Below are 22,147 nucleotides of genomic sequence, written 5' to 3' on the forward strand. Positions count from 1 at the left end.
TCTTTTACCAACACCTGAGTAAAATGAAAACACAGAACAAACCTGCAATAAATGTTTCATGTTTCAGTAACGTTCAACTTTAGGAAAAACATGACTACTGTTGCAGATACATGTACATAGCCCATGCTGTAAGGGACACAACTCTTGTTAATCTATGCATTGTATTTCAGTTCTCTGGAGAGAAACATGTAGACTTCAACATAAAGACCATGAAATATTTTTCAAAATGATGCTTTGGAAGCATGGCTAGAACATCGTTTAATGAGTACATGTATGCAGTGTTAGATGCAGTGTTGTATGATCCAAGGGGAATTGAGATTGATAATATGATGTACCATTGAGATTGATGGGAAAAATACCATCACCTTCAGCATGTACTTGGTGCATGGATATGTGTGCTACATAGATATCCTGTAATAATCATACTAAATAATAATAATGAACAAGTCCTACTGCAACACCATTGTTTCTGAGCATTCTCCGTATTTTCATTTGCTAACATGAGGAATGATTAACATTTAGTCACAGAAATAATGTTATATTGCTAAAATATGTATATCTACAAAGTTTAAAAAAAAATACAAGCAATCACAATGGAACCCAGAATACAAAGAGGCCATCTAGCCATACCAGATGATTCTTGAACTGAGTTGGAATAACTTTTCATACAATTTCTCGAGTGTGGGAGCAAAATGAGAACTGTGACAATAACCCATAGTTTTTGTTCTTGATTTATAAAAATTAACTGAGACAAAATGTTCTTGGAAATGTGGTTGAAATATGTGTTCACAGCTGGAAACTGGCAATATTTCAGAACACATGGTTTATGGGAACCTACTTGCCTTTCAATCCGTGATGCCATGTCACAGTTTTATACATGTTAAGGAAAACATTTTCATTTCATGTCCAAACTGTCATCAAATAGTAATGTAGAGAAAAAGAAGTACAAACCATATTCCTCATTTTTTAACTCAACATGTCCATTTCAGGGTACGACTGTTGTATGTACAGGTTCCTTACTTCTTACACGTAGGATCTAAGGAAGTGTTACATTCCCCAGGGTGATATCTGTCATAATACTTGATAGAGGAGAAGGAGGGTCTGAGCCCCTCCAGCACCTGTGATGCCCTGTAGCCTGTGGGTGAGGTCTGCCTGGTGGGGTGGGGGATATCATGCTATATACACCAGCAGATAGGGATAAGTATGTCAGTAATTGTGTGGACACTGTGAACTAGATGACCCTCAGGACATTTATTGAGACTTGAGGTCCTCAGAGTATTGGTAGCTCCACTTTATTGGGCCACATAAATTATCCCTTTTCAGAACAGTCTCAGGGTTTCATGATCGGTGTTCAGTAACTTTAGGAATCCTTTTCTGAAGGATGATCAATCAAAAATTATTAAATTACATTATAAAAAATTCAATTTAGCTGTTTTACAGTTAATCATCTATGACTTTTCATACATGAATTTAAATGACTTACAACTGCTCTGAGGTACATATTAGAAGTTGATATTGCTCTCAGGCGCATATTACAGACTTTATAGGTGGAAAGTCAGCACCTATTTTGCCTTCATGACAGACAGGTGACATTAAACATGTCTGAAGAATACATTTTCATGAGATACATATTACCATTTCACAATATAAAACAGGGTTGAGAATTCATTTGTACTTATATTTATTTCAAGTTTTGATGTAAATAATTGTGGACATTTATTTGCTTGTGTTGTATTTAATATAAATTTGTGATGTTGTAATTTTTGTCAATCCCAGTTTATCATTATTTAGGTTTATATTGATGTAATCCCAAATTCCTTCTGGATAATAGTGCTATATCTCGAATCCATCCAATTCAAATTAAAACTAACAAAACCAGGACTGAAGTTTTACTGGACATTATAAGGTTTGTCAGTACAGATTATAGAGACTTTTAGTGACAAGTTGAGACTTACAGGGAAAACTCCGATCAAGTAAGACCATTGTAGATACACAGCAATATGAGTGAGTGCTGTTTGTACAAGGGCAGTAGGGTAGTGGTTAAAGCATTCAGTCATCATCATGAAGACCTAGGTTCGATTCCCTACATGGGTACTATGTGTAAGGCCATCTGGTGTCCCCAAACATCCCATTGATGGAATACTGCCAAAAGCAATGAAAAAACATACTCACTCACTCATTCATCCACTGTTTGTATCACTAATGCAGGTTTAATAGTACTGGTCTACTGCGATTCCATGCCTCTGTTTAACATGGACACCTTAGTCACACACAGTGTAGACTCCAAACCTTGTGTAATTCCCATGATGCTGAGCAGCAGGTTGGGCAACAACAAGTACCTCGCATCATGATCAGGATCGCACCACGTTTTCTAAATGGAGAGTTTATCTTTCATGCCATGTAGACAGTTAAGAGTTGTGTGAAGAGAGAGTCCCTGGTGTAACATAGGCTTTGTAGTACACCTTCTGATACAGTGTGTATCATCTCCATACCATGATACACAATATGAGTATGAGTTTTAGGGCGCTTTTAGCAATATACCAGCAATATCATGGCAGGGAGACACCAGAGATGGGCTTTGCACGTTGTACTCATGTTGAGAATCAAACCCAGGTCTTTTTCATATTGAGTAAATGCATTAACCACAAGGCTGCACAACTGCCTCAGTGATTCTAACAATATCCAAGGTAATTTAACTGAACTGATACTGTTTTGGGCCACATTGGAAATGTAAAATTTGCAAGATACAGAAGACCTACCATCCATTACTCGTGTCATGGTACAAGGTATGATCCACCAAACCTGGTTACACTACAGTCCACTGACTTTTTAAGTAATACTCACAAGAGACTGTTGAAGATGAGTTTGCCCCTCCATCTTGTTTGGGATGTTCTGTGATGTTCCTCTTGAATAATCAACTAGGCTACGCTGGCTGGTTTCTATACTGGCATCTCAGTCCCTGCACAACAAGACAACATACTTAATCTATGACATGTTAATACAATGCAGCAGAATGTGGTATGGCAATTATACCACATGAATAATGCACGACAATTTGTCAACATTCTTAAAGGAGAGCCGTCACAGGTAGAGTGGCATTCTATGCTTTCTTGCACAACAGCTGATGATGGCAGCTTCATTTGAACATGAGTATAAGCAGAGAAAGTTAATTAACTTGGTCCTTCAGATCTCTGTGAATCTTTGAATGTCTTCATTATGTTATTTTCAATGCACAACCAGCCACAGAACTGTTGCAGGCCTCAAACAGTGAGTGAGTTTAATTTTATGCTGCTTTTAGCAATGTTGCAGCAATTGATAGCACAGCTGGGGACACCAGAAATGGGCTTCACACATTGTACCCATGTGGGAACTGAACCCAGGTCTTTGGTGTGATGAACGAATGCTTCAGCCCTAGACTACCCTACTGCCCCAGTTCTCTAATAATATAGGTGTAATCAGTGTAGCACCTGTCTAACTTATTACGCTTGTCAATGCACTACAGTCATTGTACAGGGTGGATCCTACTGAATTCATTTCTAAAATGTGAATTTATGTAGGAATTTATCATCTGTCCATGCTTTGAGCCCTTATCATATCAAGTTACTGATTACAGAGCAAGTGTTCAAAGAAAGATTTTAAGCAAGTGTTCAAAGAAAGATTTTAAGTGTGCTTCATGATCCACTTGTACTGTACCGATGCATATCATAATATTCAGCTTATTATGATGCAACTGAAGTGAAATTGAATCTGGATTCTTGGTTTGATGAGCTGACAATTTAATCATTTGGCTACAGATCTTCGCTTAACACTTTACAAATTACAGGAGGAGGAGAAACATGTCATAATTACTGACCACTCATCACTATATGGCTGAAATAATGCCAGTGTGATGTAAAGCTCAACATGATGGACCACTTCTCATTATTGAAGAATGGTAGACCATGGTAATATTTACCACACATGGTATACCTTGGTATATTGACTACATTCTGTCAGGTTTGAATTCTACCGTGGTAGGTGATGTTTTGTTTTTCAATGGTAAACCACACTGTCATGATCAGTGGACATTAGTTCAAAATTGCCATTTCATGGCCATTTCCATTGCCCCCAAATGAACATCTAAATATATGGACCCTGGTTGGTGTTTGCAGATACTCTTAATTTTGTATACTGATTGAGGGTGAGTCAGAGGGTGAGTCAAAGAGATCCACTTTGGGAATGTATATTGCCAATTTGTCTGATCAAGTGGAGTAAGACTTTATCAGTGACCCCTTTTGTGCCCAGTATCTTCAATGGTTCATTTAGTGTTTAAGTACATTACGGATATAGTTAAACCAGGTGCAGTTTATGGGTCATTAATCATATGATGATTTGTAAACTTTAAGTATTATGTAGGCCCACTGGATTTGTTCATAGATGTCTGCGTACGGTTCTTACACAACCATTTCACATAAGATATACCCCATACAAACATCTCATCCACATCCTCTTTCATTCAGGATATCTCTCATCCAGGACATTTCATCCAGGACATTTCATCCAGGACATCTCTCATCCACACCATCTTTCATCCAGGACATCTCTCATCCAGAACATTTCATCCAGGACATCTCTCATCCAAGACATCTCATCCAGGACATATCTCATCCAAGACATTTCATCCAGGACATCTCTCAGCCAAGACATCTCATCCAGGACATATCTCATCCAAGACATTTCATCCAGGACATCTCTCAGCCAAGACATCTCATCCAGGACATATCTCATCCAAGACATTTCATCCAGGACATCTCTCAGCCAAGACATCTCATCCAGGACATCTCTCAGCCAAGACATCTCATCCAGGACATCTCTCAGCCAAGACATCTCATTCAGGACATCTCTCATCCAAGACATTTCATCCAGGACATCTCTCAGCCAAGACTTCTCATTCAGGACATCTCTCAGCCAAGACATTTCATCCAGGACATCTCTCAGCCAAGACATCTCATTCAGGACATCTCTCATCCAAGACATTTCATCCAGGACATCTCTCAGCCAAGACTTCTCATTCAGGACATCTCTCAGCCAAGACATCTCATCCAGGACATCTCTCAGCCAAGACATCTCATTCAGGACATCTCTCATCCAAGACATTTCATCCAGGACATCTCTCAGCCAAGACATCTCATCCAGGACATCTCTCAGCCAAGACATTTCATCCAGGACATCTCTCAGCCAAGACATCTCATCCAGGACATCTCTCAGCCAAGACATCTCATCCAGGACATCTCTCAGCCAAGACTTCTCATTCAGGACATCTCTCATCCAAGACATCTCATCCAGGACATCTCTCAGCCAAGACATCTCATCAGCACCATGTCTCATCCAGAACATTTCTAATCCACACCATCTCTCATCCAAGACATCTCATCCACCTCATCTCTCAATTCCAGGACATCTCTAATGCACACCAACTCTGCTCCAGGAGATCTCTCATACAGGACATCTCATCTGGGACATCTCTCATCCAGGATATCTCATCCACACCATCTTTTATCCAGGACATCACTCATCCAAGACATATGATCCACACCATCTCTCATCCAAGACATCTCTCATCCAAGACATCTCAGACACGCCATCTCTCATTCAGGTTATCTCATACAGACATCTCATGCAGGACAGCACTTATGCACCTATGTCATGGAGGATGTGTTTCATCTTGATGAATGAATATAACATTGTTTTAACATAGATTCCAGAGGTATTTTACCTATTTTGAAATTAGTATGAGGAAGAATGAATGCTGAATAAAGAGGTATTCATTTGTGTGTGAGTTCATTATTTTAACTACTACATTTTTACATCGTCAATCCAGAAACTTGCATTCAGTCATTCATCAGACCTGTTCAAACACTACTAAATATGTGACATGAATTCCTTGTAGGTCAGGGAGAATGAAAACAGAAGATTTGTGTGGAAAAAATGAAACTGGTTGAGCAAGAGGAATTGAATTTCATTCAAGCCAATACTCAATCCTTTTAGCCATTGTTAAGAATACAGTCATTTTCTCTTTCTGAAAATACTATACCTATAACATATTATAATTAGTAATATGATATTGCAAACATTTTTTCCCAACACACTTTTGAGGTCATAACCAGCTGCTCTCTCTGATATTTATTTGTTCTCAAAAAATGGCATAGCTTCTGAAGCTAAAGTCCAGCCCAAGATTGGGTAATACATCAATCATAGGTGTAAGACAAAGCATGTTATCTTTATTATTATTATGCTTACAGATTAAGATAAATGTGCTGCAGAGAGGGTTCAGTTATCATAATTTTTATATCCATATTGCAAGGTCATCTGTTTTTACACAAAAATGTTTGCATTTCTTTAGTATCAGTTGCAGTGAAAATCATATCCTGTGTCTGATATAAGTATCAATGACACTGTAGATTCACATGAAAACTGTTGTATTAAAAACACTGTCATATTAATGGTATAAAAAAATATCCTTCCTTAAATGTATTTCTTTCTCATTATACTTTAACCAAACATTCATGACAGACACCTGTTTGTCTTGTTAAAAGTGGCATGCCTGATTTACTGCCCAGTTTAGTGGACACGGTCCACACACCTGGGATGACCAAGCGGTCATATCTATGTACACAGGTAAACAACCTGGCGTATTGTTCACAACAGGTAATGTTCAGTCAACACTAGGGACTCAGTGTTAGAGTGCAGGAAACTTTTGGATCAAGTACCTCTATGAATGGTATGAAAAGTAGGAATATCCGGTAAACCTCTCTTTAGCTTATATTATGAATATCAATCAAACTGCTAGATAAGAATTTGATAAGCTCTGAAAGATTTTATCATTGTAATTAGGAGAGTGAATACGGTTTTACACCCTCTCAGCAGTATTCCAGCAATATCAGGAAGGGCTAAAGCAGAAATGGGATTGCACACATTTATGGGGAACTGAAACAGGTCTTCATTTTGACATGTAAGCACTTTAACACAAGGCAACCCTCCCACCCATTATCATTCAACATACATTACTTGCCACTGACATGAACAACTTCCTTCATTGTTACCAACTGATGTGTGTAATGTTCAGGAAAATTCCTGCATTTGTAATAAATTATTGCGAAGGCATGTATTTGTCATCTAATGTCACACACCACAATGAAAAATCTGTAGTGAATTCTTTTCATTAACAAATGTATGTCTTTGACATTAAAATTACATTAAAATGCATCAGAATTTTGACAAATGAAGAAACAAAAAGTAGCCATTGTACAAAGACAAAAGTTATACATTGTAATCTAGTTATCATGTCACTGTGAAGTATCAGAGCTATTAACCCTGTTGATATGGCCACAAGGTGTTATAATTGAAATATAATCTGGTGTACAAGATCTGCTTTTTACCCATAAAAAGTAGATGAAAGACTGAGCATAAAAATAATTTTCATTTTGGATTGGTGCAGTCATATGACATTATGTTCCTAAACTGTAGACATCAGTACAACATTTTGAAGGATATTTTAATGGTTGAAATGTTACAAATTGATAACATTATCAGGATTTAAACAACTGAATGTATTTGATGCAGTTCCACAGCACTGCTGAAACTTCATAGCATTTTCTTACCTTTTTCCTTAAAATAACTCTGGGTAGCACATAGCTTAGTCAGTTTCTTACCTTTAAAACAAGTATGTCTCACTCTTTCTGAACAAAAAGTGTCTAAGACTCAGTGATGTTGGTAGTTAATTCACTGTAGTTCATTGGCTATTTTCTAAAACTTTAACAAATTTGAAATGCATAAGTACACTCCTTCCCATATTACTCACGGAAACAATGTCTGCTCTGTATCCCTCTACAGTAGGTTATCCTTGTCCTCATACAGTTGATAACTATGTTATCATAATAATGATATTAATTGTAGTATTGCACAACATATGATAACAAGTGTTCTTTCATATGAAACAGACTACCTCTGTTGAAGATGATCTGAACGCCCTTGCGAGGGTATTTTAGTTCAATATGGTCTCCCACACTGACTGAATCTAGCTTCAGCAATTACAGATTAAATCCTATTTTCAGAATTTAATACAGGATTACAGTGTGGTATTTTACAGATTTTTAAATGTTAAGCCTTCCCTGCTCTTTGTAACTCCAAATAAAGCGTACCTTCCATGTCAACCTAGTAATTACAGCAACAAAGCCCTTTCCTCATCTACAAGGCTATTGTACAACTTTGTATCATGGACATGTGTTTGTGAATCACTATTACACAGTAATAACACCAGGTGTTCATGATAAAGATGAGTCAGAAAGGTGAGTAATGCATTCCTTGGGATCATATTAGTGTGTTTGTTAGGGTTGCTAATGTGGATCTTTCAAAATGTGTGAAAATCAAGCAATCTAATAGATCCTTCCTTAGACCATCCACAGCATAACTCTGAGGTCAGAAGGTTCCCAGACACACTTTGATTTTGACCAGATTGTTGAATGTTCAAAGCAATACATTATGGCTGTGGGTGAGTGAGTGAGTTTAGTTTTATACCACACTCAGCAATATTGCAGCAATATGGTGGCAGTCTGTAAATAATTGATCCTGGACCAGACAATCCAGTGATCAACAGCATGAACATCGACCTGCGCTACTGGTAACTGATGACATGAGTAAACCAGGTCAGCAAGCCCGACCACCTGATCCTATTAGTCACCTCTTATGACAAGATAGTTGCCTTTTATGGCAGGCATGGGTTGCTGAAGGCCAATTCTACCCCAGACCTGCACAGGTCTTATTGGTGTGATGCAAACTAGGTTCATCAAGGGACAGTAGGGTACCCTAGTGGTCAGAGCATTCACTCATCACCCCAAAGACATAACACAACATGTCAGCTTGATGCACCAGGACAGCAGAGATGCAGACGGCATTTACAGCTTTAGTGAAATCAGTGAGCATGGTGTGGACAAACCTTGAACATAACCATGGCAAAATTGTTGGTGGAACATAGACTTGCTTTGTCCAAGTTTACTGCATGTTGCTGTACCTGCAACTAGGTGTATGCACGTGTTCATGCCAGGCCACTATCTGGTCATATACCAACAGATTCGTGATATCTTATGAGTAGTAAAATTGTCCTCATACTGAGACTTGCTTCTTTAAAAGATAGAATTACTATACATGTATGAGTTTAGTCTTCAATGCAGCCTTGGAGCTAGGCTTGGTAAATCACAAATCAAACGTCTCTGGCAAGCCCAAGGGAAGCAACTCCACAGAGCAAATTGCAGCATTGAAGATGACTGGTCAATTGAAACTGAAACTGATGGCACTAGCAAATAACAACTCTGAAGGGACAGCAAAAAATGACTTTTAATCACACTTCCCCATTTTTCAACCTCTCAGACAAAACCAAGTCCCATTTTTCACAACTTCATTGAAAGGCTGCATAGGTTTAAATGTGACAGTGAAGCTGTGATATGGTATGTCATGGAATTAACATGTAAAACTACGTTGTGACAAACTTGAGGTATGAATGTCACAGACACTAATGTAATATATGCATGAAGTCCAGGATGTCAGATTTCCATTGACCTACATACCTGTCATATGAGCAGTCTCACATGCTGTGTATTGAGACCCAGCCTGCAACAACAGGCTATCCCTGAATGCAAATAATGTCTGAGACTCTTGCTCATATAAAAATCCTTGGGATTAATTTCATCACCTTTGTGCTGCTTTGTTTTGGCACAGGACCTGCTCCTTATGAGCGGCCACAGATTGATGTGAGCCAGATTTTCCTTGTTTACATGAGAAAGTGATTAGGCTTTGATTCAGGTTTTTCCTCGTCAGCTCTATACAAACTGCCTTTTTGTGATACTTTTATGTCATAGCTGCAGAGAATCAAATATAGATTACATTTTGAAATCCAATCTGGTCTTGCTCTTGAATTCAAAAGATGCCAGATAACTTCATGCATCACTTTTCCAGAATATTTTTCTACTTGAGAACACCTCACAAAATTTTACATTTAATACACTTCACTGTTGTAGATATCAAGTTATGTGACTTTTATCTATATGGGTTTAGTTTATGAGAATAAACTAGAACCAATCTCTCCATTATCAGAAGTACTTTATAAGGTTTTCTTTATCTTATCCCTTCTTTCTACAAGATTTGATCATGAAATTTGGTTGTATGAACTTCTTTAATATGAAAGAAGGAGTTCTCTGCCATTAATACAATATTATATTACACTGAAAAAAAAAACATATGGTTACATGGCAAAGGTCTGGTGCAAATATATTTTTCTGGTACCAGACTACCAGCTGAAGCAGGTCTATTATTTGGGGTGTGATTTTTCAAATTTACATAACAATCTAATAGAATCACAAACTGTAAGCTTCTCCTAAAAAACTAACATATCACTGGATGATAACTGCACAATCTATGCACTTTGAACAACATAGATATACAAATCTGTGTTAAGTGTACCATTCAGAAGATAAGAAGGACCACCAAAAAACTTAATCCTTTAAAAACCTTTAACCTAAATAACTAACATATCACTGGATGATAACTACACAATCTATGCAATTTGAACAACATAGATATACAACAAATCTGTGTTAAGTGTACCATTCAGAAGATAGGAAAGACCACCAAAAAACTTTAACCTTTATATTAAAAAAGTTTTCATGTGATAATAGATGTGTCTTTAGCTTCCTTTCATGTAAAATACTTTTATTTCATTGAAATTCTTCAAAGGCGTTTAGAAGTTGGTGAGGTAATACAAGACACTATTATGGATGACAACTTCTTTAATTCTTTTAACACGATGTTTCAAGGCTAATTCTTGCCCCTTTGTCAGGTGGAAAATGAGCATAGGTAACATTGCAGAATATATATATGTATAGGTGAAGCCAGAGAGGTAAGATGTACCTTACCTCTCTGGCTTCATGTATACCATGTTTAACACATCGTGTTAAAAGAATTAGAGAAGTTGTCATCCATAATAGCGTCTTGTATTTTATTTCATTGGTCAATGACGCTTTAGCAAGTTTCCCTGTCACCCTTCCCAGGAGGGGCTGACAACTGGAAAAAACATTACCCACTGCCATGGTAACCTCCAAAGTTTCTATCATTGACTGCCACAATTTTATATATATAAACGTTTGCACACTCAAACAATATCAACCATTTTTATAGCAGTTTTAAGATGATTTGAAAGCAAAAAAAATCAAGTGGTAGACACTATTTTGTTTTATATGTCATATAGTTGGTAGTGACCCTCCAAATAAAATAAAATGATATTTTGTACATTTAGCATGGCAGTAAATTAAATATGTTGTATGCTTCTCCCTTAGGTAATATGGTCTGATGTATACCTCATTGTATCATCTGTAGCCTGCCAGCTCAGGGTGACACTGCTACAAATATTCTTGCATAAAACTGTATTATATGTAACTGTTTTACAAGTTAGAGAGAGTGATATATTTACAATATGAACCCATGAGTGTTTTACAAGTCAAGGGCTAGCATTCCAGTGGCCACTGTCCACATTCTGTGTAGTTAAGACAAACCAAGTCAGTACTGTATGTTAAACTGTCTCTGTAATCATGAAGTCCCTATGAGGGATTAACACACAGTGTTAAATGAGAGCAAACAGACAAATGTAGTGCACTTGATTCAGACTTGCCTGGTCAGCCATATTAATTGTCCTTGACCTTGCCAGTTCAGCCATAAAGATATATATTCTTGCAACAATATTTACACACAGGTTTTATTGTTTGACACAGGTGTTTATATCTTTAAGGCAATTTTTGAACAATAGACCTTGCATGTGTCAACCATTTATTTGCATTTGTGTGGGTTTTAGAACAGATGACACAAACAAGTTTATCTTCTGCTCTGTTCGTTTGTAAAAAGGTTCATGATAAGGCTGCTAATTTTATGTTAAATATTAACTCACTAGCTCACTACAAAACCTTAACCTAACTCACTGTAACCTTGACCTTGAATTTCAACTTTGATGAAAACTTGAATATTGTTATGAACACTAATGATCTCAGCATTCGACTTCCCACAAGCTCTGTTCATCTGACTTGAAATGTTTGCATTTGGCTAATAATTGTTACTAACACTGGTGAAGAATTTAGGTGGGGGCTATTGTTTATCATCACACACTGACAAGTCGTAGAAGATAATAAAAATAATCTGCAACAAATCTGCAAATGGTAGCCATGTTGTTTTTTATTTACAAAACTTATAACCAAATAGTTAGGGTTGTGATAGCTTCCACGTAGATTATAATTCATTATGTTTGACTCAATAAATGGAAACTTTGCACCCTTGCATTGGGACACCGGAAACTGGCTTTGGACATTATTATCCGTACCTAGTTGAACCCAGGCCTTTGGTTTCATGTACTGACACTAAATTAAGCACTAGGATACCCAATCACCCTTCCTCAATAAGCTTATATGTGGGTTTAGTATTTGGTAATATCATGTGAGTGACTGAGTTTAGTTATTTGCCACACTCAGCAATATTCCAGCTATAATCCACTGATCAAAAGCATGAGCATCGATCTACACAATTAGGACATGGGAATGTGTCAGTCTGGTGAAGTCATTAAACTTGACCACCTGATCCCATTAGTCTTCTCTTACAGAAATCATGGGTTACTGAAGATCAGTTCTAACCTGGATCTTCACGGGTTGGTAATATCACATGTTTTCTGCTGTAAAAACATTGGTAAAATGTGCACCTCCTGCCAGAAGGTCATGTTTGTGTTGACAAGCTATCACACCTGAGTGCCAACAGGAATCCAGTCACCAGTATTGGAAACAAGACCCTCTGTCTACACTGTCTACGATGACTTTTTTAACAAAGAGAGCTCTCTTCATGTCACGCAGATCTCAAATAGTTTGGTATCCTTCCCAACTCTCTGGCATTGCTCTGAGACTCGGTGACTATTGTTTTACGTCCCTGTAAACAAAGTCAAGTCTTATAATAGTTGAGGACACAGAGAAGGGACTTCACACATCCACAGAACAGCAGGATTAAACCCTGATGCCAACAGTTGTACCACAAGGCAGCATTACAGCCCAGTGCAGTAGCAATGTTGCTTGTCATTTACTTGGATAAATTGTTACTCACAGTTTCAAACACCTATTTCACTGGACTCAATTTGTAATAGAGAAATCATGAGAAAACAGTTGTTTTACCTATATTTGATAGATCTCTCTAAACCATGTAATTACTCTAATTCAGCATAAATGATATATTGCTGCATTAGTTCTACCTGATGCACATGCATATTCTGAATGAATTCTTGGCTCAGAAATCATCTCAAAGTCAATATCATCATAGTAATGATTTAGAGGAGGCATAGTACATCATGTTTAGGCTTGAAATGATTCATGAGAATTGTTCCATTACCCTGATATGTTGTGAATCTTTTCACAATGTTTTTATAACAAAATATCTAAATAAAAGCAGGAAAGCTTTCCATTATTATTAAAAATATCAGGTGAAAACAGATTCCAATTTGCAATTCCAGCTGTGATATGTACATGAATTATAATTATACAACAAAGACACCAGGTGTTCATAAAGTAGACACCATATCCTGCTCTACTGGTGTCACCATCATAAACACATGCAAAGGTAAAAGAAGTGTTCATTATGTTAATTAATTAACTTTAATCATCTTCACTGTGTACATGTATGTAATTATATGCAAGTTCATATTATTGTTACTACAATAAAAGCTTCATGCGTTAATCTAGACCAGCTCAAACCCTGATATTCTGAGCCAAATCTGCAACAATCAAAATTTTCTCATTTTCTCAGAATTCATAAAGTGAGTAAATTTAGTTATATGACACGTCGAGCAAGATTTCAGCAAAAAAAATCAGAAATGGGCTTCACACACTGTACATGTGGGCAATAGAATCCAGGTCTTCAGTATAACAAGAAAATGCTTTAATGATAAAGCTATCCCACTGCTCTTGAATTTATAAAAGCAGACACATGCAAACAAATAAAACTTTGAACAATATCATGTTTTTTCAGACTGACCTGCCAAAGACATTTGCTTTGACATCCTAAGAAAATTCCTGAGTTTAAATAGTAGGGAGATACCAAGCGAAACCATTCAGCAGGAGCTTAAACAGGATCCCCAAAGGAACGCCAATACTCCTGATCGTATAGTTACTAAACAGCACTTCATGTCATCATGTGACTTGTGAAGTGGAAGTGTCACATCTCTTCACTGAAAGGAATGCAGTCAATACAATTAAGGTATAGAAGGCAGGTAGTGCATTGACTGCAGCCTCAAAGGCATGTCGTGGTGGGCTGTGTGTGATACAAGGAATGTAACACACTGTGTGTAGATGTGTAGTGTGTGCTATATGGCCAGTAACACTGTGTGCAGGTGTGTAGTGTGTGCTATATGGCCAGTAACACTGTGTGTAGGTGTGTAGTGTGTGCTATATGGTCAGTAACACTGTGTGCAGGTGTGTAGTGTGTGCTGTATGGCCTGTAACACACTGCGTGTAGTGTGTATTACATGGCCTGTATCGTACTGTTTCTAGTGGTGGTGTTTTGATGATCAAACATAATCAAAAAGCGATCGAAAGAAGGATAAAAAACTATTATTAGCTGTTAAAACACATAATTTCAATTAATCAGAATTTTGTTACTTTATTAAAACACACTTCAATGAAGTAAACTAAGCATTGCATTTGATGAATATTGATGAACAAACATGCGTTCAACAACATAAAGCTATGTACAAAGTAAAAGTTTAACTACTTTTCTATGATTCCAGTGTCTTTCTTGCATGTATGCATTTAATTTCAGTATAAGCTACTAAAAAGCATTAAATAAAAAAACACTTGGGAAAACCCATTGAATTGGTGATTATATTCAAAATGTATACATTTTGATTATATTCAATAATCATTCACCAGAAATCTTCCGATAATCGGAATTGGTTTCTGATTCCAAACACTAGTGTATAGTTGAGGACACATGTCACCAGAGTGTGCCAATCCTCCCTATCACTCTCAGCATCTCCCTCTGTCCACCCTCCCTGGAGCCATCAAACAACCTTGACACGTTCTGTTGACTCACACAGCTTGAATGAAACAAACGTCAGGTATAAGCAACCTGTCTTTTACTCCAGTAAGTCCCCAGAACTAACATGTTTGTTTGGTTGTAGAAAAATCTTAAAGTTTTTACAATTGACTTGTGTTTACATAGGGTGGTATAGTGGAACACTCATCAAAGAACACACTGGCTGGCATTTAACAATGTACAAATCTGTGGGGAAGCTCAAAATATTGATTAGACAGGTATTCTGCTGTAATTAACAGCATAAAATTTGTGATTGGTATTCCTCAGTCTATTTTCAAAACTTGTAGCAAGAGTATGGACCTTTAAAAAAATGTCATATGGCCCTACTGAAATTGTTTGTATTACAATTATAACACTAAACGTTTAAGTAAACACATGAACACATGGTAACATCACTGTTTTATATTTAGTCATACACACTGGATCATAATAGAGCTGGAATCATACAATCAGCACTACAGGCTAATGTTTAGTCTATGGATATATAGTATTTTGATATTAACAAATAAACCATTCAAATTGAACAGCGATGGGAGATTCAGACGTATGACTATGCTTTAAGTGGAGTTTTCTTGAGACAATTAAAATGGTTTGAGTATTTTTATAAAAATTGTAATGATGGCGATGACGGTTAAGATAATTTCATTCATAGTTTACTTTTAAGTACTTTAAACTTAACAGTGTTCAGTAATATTTTCACATATGATCTTTTTTTATATGAACAGTCAGTACCTGGGAAAAAGAGGTCAACACCTTTAATTAGCATGACCACAGTTACTTGCAAGAGCAACATCAATGTTCTCTTTGCCCTAAGTTGTTTAAACCGAGTCCTTCACTGAGAGAAGGAGCACTTTCAATTTATTATGACTTAAAATTCTTGACTGATAGATTGTCACCATAAAACAGACTGGTTTCTTGAATAATTGTTTAAATATTTATCATTGTTTAGCTTCAAACAAGTAAAATTATATCATTTGACATTAAATGCTTTTAACTTTGTCTTCTTATATAGCCTTGAGATATCTGAGGAATGTTTACATACAAAGATTAAAAAAGTGGTTACAAATGCCATGCTGCCATTAAGAAAATGACAGTCTGTACAATGATGCAACTGCAATAAAAATATGACACAATGTTTTACCCAAATTTTAGGAGAACGGTTAGTTAATAAGATTCCTTAATCTTGGACCTTAAAAGTATCTTTGTACACAGTAATACAATGATTGCAAGTAGACCCTTCATTGGCATTTTAGAAGAAGCTATTTCATGAACGTAAAGAATTTCCTGAATTTCTTCTTCTTTTTACTGTTTGATACGATGCTTCAAATGCCTGCTCTGGCCCTGCTATTCATCAATGTTACGTTTCATATCATATACAAATTGTGTCATACCTATTATTAGAGAACTATTACAGAGAGCTATTACAGAGAGTGCTTTTAACAGGAACATGTGAGATGAGGTTGAATGGGGTTTAAAGTCAAGACAAGCACACCCTTTAATCACAAGGTTACCCCTCTGCCTGTCACTTATATAGAGGCAAACCCCCCTCTCTTTGTATGATGATGCTTGTGCCAGTGTGACCAGAGACCATATAATAATCTATTATATGGTCTCTGGTCTGACTAAAGCCAGTTTTCTGGTACTGGGACACTCATACAATGCAGCATTTTTGATACAGTGTCAAAAGATGGTTGTTAATGCCATCCATTAACAGTAATTTACAACACTCATAGCTATAAGAGAGCCTCGAAAATCTAGGCCCTGCTGCTAAATACACTATCACCATCCAGACACATTATGTTGATGGTGAGTTACTTGGTACCTAAAACATCAAGAACTAGGAAGGGTAACAAGTAGCGTCTTTTGGTAAGACTTGGTAGAAACTGAACCACTAACCTTCAGTATCTGGGTAGCTTTATCTGTTGTACTACAGAGGTGATGTAGACAGGAACAGTCTCTAGTTGACACCGTCTGAATATACAGCAATGAAACTAACAGTCGTTTTCTCAGACTGGTTTCCAGAGAATTGGGCAGCATTTAGAACAATAATGACAAAACAGTCCCCACATTTTCTTGAAAGAGTTTAAGTGTCTAAAAATGGTCAGTATTTTTTCCACATTTGGCAAAACTATCGTACTCCATGAAAAAAAAAATTTCTATTTTATACCTCAAGAAAAAGAACAATAAACACTACCTCCAAATCTGGTTCATTTCAAAGTCAAAATGGATTATGAATGGCAATAGAAGAAACACTGTTGGCTCACTTGCTAACAGTCCTTGACAAACTTCTCGTTTAACACAGGTGTCAATTATACACTAATATCATCAACCAAGGGGGACAAATAGAAACATCTTAACAACACTAAATCCAGCAACATTGTTTGAAACATATCCTAGCAAAAATGTTTTGTTCAAGAAAAGCTTGTAAATGAAGGAATGAGAAAACAATATTTTTTCTCCTTTCGCAAAAATCCATAAACCGACAATGCTGTATTTTGCCAATGTTGGCACAGAGGATACGACGACAATTACAGAGATGAGCAGCATCTTTATTCTGCAGATACAGAGGTTGATCCTGTCAAACACCCACTGTGAGACAAGGATTACCATGTTTACTATCTTCCATCTTCACACCTTTACCACCTCACAAAACTTGGAACAAACAATGCATATTAACATTATAAACAGAACTGGCATAGCTGTGCCAAGAAAAACTCATGTTAAAGCAATGGCAAATTTATTAAAAGATTTTTCTGTTACTCTAAAGGGAAAGGATTGGTTTGTTTTTCCTTCTCATCTTTTCTAATTTCAGAAACAGAAGACAAGGATCTTAAAGCTACCAAGACGTATCTATAATTGATCAAAAACTTTAATTAGCAATCTGTTATGTATTCTAATGGAGTTACATGTTGGAGGGGCATGCATCTCACGCCTTTGAAGAATGTGGGTTTCTTTAGCCTAGTCATTCATAACACATATTTTTTATCCATCAACAAATGACTGTGGGTTATGTTATAACAAAGGGATGGAATTTATCGACTTGATGAATATTTTCTGCTTTGAAAAACATTATGTTAATGTTATATTGTAGTTGATTCTGATCCAGGAATTCACTGAGCATGATGAATATGCATCCAGATAAATTGTACATCGCCGATAAGTCTGTGAAAGCACTTTAATATTCCCAGTGAAACGTTTGGATTCTAGACCTGGAATCAACAGATTGTTATGATTTTTTTATTATGAAATCACTATGTTCAATAATACATCCAACAGAGAGTAAACAATTATCAGCATGTTTGAAGTAGATCGTTTATAAAGTGAGTGAGTCAAATTTTATGTTCTTTCAAGCAGTATTCAACAAAATCATGATTGGGGACACAGGAAACGAGCTCCACACATTGTACACAAAATTAACCTGATGCCATTTGAAAATGAAGAGACACCAGTTCATTAGACAGTAACTTGTGAAATACAGTCAAACCCCGTTGTGTCGAACTCGTTGGGTCCAAGGGGAAAGTTCGACTTATCCGAGTGTTCGACACATCCGTCAGCATTGAAAAGACCAAGAACCAACACGACCACGTTGCTTAACACATCGTTTTTTTTGCAGTAGGATACACATACGAACAATATATCTTTGCAATAAACGTTTGCGGCAGTATTGATCTTTAAATTACAACATATACAGATGTAAATCAATTCAATCACCGATATAATTTCATATGACCCGTGGTTAGACTGGCACAAGTCTCTAAGTTTAAATGATTAATTTCTAGATTAAGTAAATGAAAGGAAAAAAAGTCCCTTGAGAAAGAGACTGGCATCCTTAGATTGTACTGTCCATTGGCTGATCAGACGGGGTGTAGACGGGTTGAACAAATTCACCAACCAAAAAGGTCATTTTGATTCTGTGTTTTCCACCAAGCATTCAAACCCTAATGTATTCTCAGTTGAAGGTATGTAACTAGATTTAAATATTCAACCAATACCTGTTCAAATTTGATATTGAAACATAGTTTTCAATATGTTTCCTTGAATTACCGTGTTTGTTAACATTTGGGTTAATACATTCATAGATCCGAACGATCATTCAATTCCAGTGAAAGGACAAATGGACACAGAAGACCCCTTTCAGCGAAAAATTGAATATACTGTTCATGACACCTGAATATGTTGAAAAATGAGACTTGATGTAACTATAGGTATCATCCAGATGGTGTACTGACTTTTCAAGATTCACCAATAATTATCATATACATTTCAAAATAATTCTAGATAACTGTATGCATTTACATTACCAAACTTAAGAGCCATTTATTCTTAAAATTACTGAAAGGATAACAGTAATATGCAAATGTTCGCTGACCACCTGAAGTGTTTAAGTGGCATGTAGAAGAATACTTGACTTTCCTCTTCATGTGTTTGTGATGCTGCCATGAATGGAGTAGGATCACAGAAACACCTGACATCATCAGTGTTTGATAGGGATATATGATCATATATAGAATCACAAATAGAACTATCATATCATTTTTGTAATGGCATTGTTGCTTTGATAACAAGAAAAAAGCAAGGATGTTTTGTGCTAGAAAGTCATCCCTTCCTAAATTTAGCTGGATAGAATTGTATCATCCACACAACTAAATTATTTGTTGGTCTTCAGATAAATTATTTACTGATGATGAAACAGGTAAGTTTATTATCAGATAATATACTGCCAATCATCCTTTGTACACAGAAAAATTAGGGCTACAGTGAAGCTGTTTGGAACTTGTTGCATTCAAGGATAGATAGATATAGATGTGTTTTGCAAACAGATTCAGCATTTTAAAAAGTAACTAAGGTGTATGTAAAACTTTCCTAAGTGAATGTTTGTTTAATATTTGCTAGTAAGGCCAGACCAAATTTGTTTTTTTATATCTTTTTCTGCCTGTCATATTTTTTCAAGAATATGTACAAAAATAAAAACAGTCATTAATTTCCCCTGCTCAAAAAATAAAATCATACTGTTTTTATTAACCACAAATATAAAGTTACAACTTATATTTAGATTGTAGTTTGCTAGTTATATACTTCATAAGTTAACAAAAGTAAAATACTTTTAGCATTTGGATGGAATATTACTTTTTAATAATTTTGTTTTTATTTTTTTGCCTCCTGCCTTTAGGTTTTCTGAGGACAAAAATCTGTCAAGCAGGAAATAAAATTGGTCTGGCCTAATGTAAATCTAAACTGCACCCATCAATCAATGCTTTTCCAATGTGTAGTTACACATATTTTGGACTTAGTCAACAACACTCCAAGTGACAAAGAACTGGTATTCATGATGTGGGGGAGGAGATGCTGACAATCACAATTTCCTTCTTATACTCCATAATGATATGGTAATCATGAATACAACTTCATTACTCTGCTGTCACAGAATAAAATATGTATATTCATAAAAATTATCATCATTCATCACCTCAACTTCTAAAATGCCAGTCAAAGGTAAACATGAATAAGTAAAAGCCTTGGGCCAACACAGACTGTTCAATTTTTGTTGTAACTGAAATATTTTCTGTCAGTGTAGCATAAAAAACAGGAAAGTCAACACCCATCTTCATCTTGAAATACGTTACCAGATTCATCAACGTGATGACATGCTCATAATAACACCTTAGCCCTAGTTACTTATACACCTAAATGAATACTGCAGTGATGGTTTCAAATGACATAAGAATGTCTCGAAACATTTCTTGTGTGCATGGAAAAAACACTGGTGTCAGACTGATGTGTCTTTCAACACATTTATAACTGGTGTCAGACTGATGTGTCTTTCAACACATTTAATCTCACACTGTTATGATCAATGAAAGATGAATGACTTGCTGTGGTCAGAGGAGGTTGTAGAAAAACACTCCTGTCATACTCCTGCAGATAAGGATGTACTAAGATGTCACTGGGAGATTAATCCCGAGACATCTCGTATCAAGCATTGAAAGTCGTTACCTGCGTCAGGTGAGAGGCCGGTGATGACGAATATCACTACTGAACTAAATACACCTCCTTGTTCGCCACACTGTTATAATCCAATACAGAATGGAGTCTGACCATGGATAGAGTTGTCCTGTGTAAAATCCAAGGACATGCAGCTCATCCAAAACAGCTTGTCCCCAATACATTCACCCATCCATCAAAAGTGGCTCATGTCAGTTCACACATGTGCACATCCTTCCCCCTCTGTTGACATAGTAGCCAAGTCCACACACACATATGGTTGAGTCTATTGAATGTAATGGGGAAGGAAGGTGTGGAACTGGCCAAACTTGTTTGAAGATCCTTGTGTTTGTACACAAGACTCACTTAGCTAAAGAAGCAGAGTTGAGATCAGTCGAGCGTTCAGAAGACAATCTCCTTCAAGCAATCCTCAACATTCCATCTCAGAAAATGTGATGTCCTCTCAATACCAAACAACACAGAATTCATGACACATTGTGACAAAAGCACAATACAGTTTTTATCAGTAACACACTTTGAATAGGTTATTGGTCACTTAACCCAAAAGCACAAATTGTATAGCAAGTTTTATTGCCTTGCTTGAATGCAAGTGAATAATATACCGTATCACTCCCTGTCTGACGGACAGACTTCAAAATAATGTGCTGAGGATATACTCTACAATTAATCCTGTAATAATTGACTGTCTGCTCAGTATGGCAGTTCGGACATGGTTTCCATCATATGTTCAAGTTTCCTACAGCTTGAGTTGTGTTGAATGTTCCTGAGTCAATATTTTGTCAACACGTTCCAGAGTCAATATTGTGTCTAGATGCAGGAAAACAGTTGCAGTAAACCAGGAATTTATAGTTGATCTGTTTTTATATGATCTAAAATCAGCTTTGAAAAACAGTACATCATATGATTTGTCATTTGAAAATGCAACTTCTGTAAGTTTTTGGTATGATATAGGCTGTGTGTCTTATACAGCCTTGTTATTACTTGATGTAATTGACAGTCT

At 36.5% G+C, this 22,147-nt stretch overlaps 2 protein-coding genes across 3 annotated transcripts in view; both read right to left on the minus strand.

Moving 5' to 3' along the window:
* The window catches only part of LOC137278298 (serine-rich adhesin for platelets-like), a 97,745-nt gene extending 76,410 nt beyond the window's left edge, over window positions 1-21,335 (minus strand). For both annotated transcript variants that reach the window (XM_067810546.1, XM_067810545.1), the window contains exons 1-2: window positions 21,139-21,335; window positions 2,845-2,959 (exon numbers count right to left, since the gene is read on the minus strand). In XM_067810546.1, coding sequence (XP_067666647.1) covers window positions 2,845-2,877 — 33 coding nt within the window. In that variant the 5' untranslated portion in view covers window positions 2,878-2,959; window positions 21,139-21,335. The remainder of the gene's footprint in view (window positions 1-2,844; window positions 2,960-21,138) is intronic.
* LOC137278960 (CD209 antigen-like) lies at window positions 4,552-5,376 on the minus strand. Its single transcript, XM_067811457.1, has one exon. The coding sequence runs from the start codon at window positions 5,374-5,376 to the stop codon at window positions 4,552-4,554; it is 825 nt and encodes a 274-aa protein (XP_067667558.1).
* Window positions 21,336-22,147: the final 812 nt, after the last annotated feature.

The sequence above is a fragment of the Haliotis asinina genome, chromosome 3 (assembly GCF_037392515.1).
Source record: "Haliotis asinina isolate JCU_RB_2024 chromosome 3, JCU_Hal_asi_v2, whole genome shotgun sequence".
Lineage (NCBI taxonomy): Eukaryota > Metazoa > Mollusca > Gastropoda > Lepetellida > Haliotidae > Haliotis > Haliotis asinina.

What these genes read in the sequence shown, in the direction of transcription:
- LOC137278960 (XM_067811457.1), bottom strand. Translation starts at nt 5,376, where the DNA reads ATGTTCTGGATGAGACATGGTGCTGATGAGATGTCTTGGCTGAGAGAT.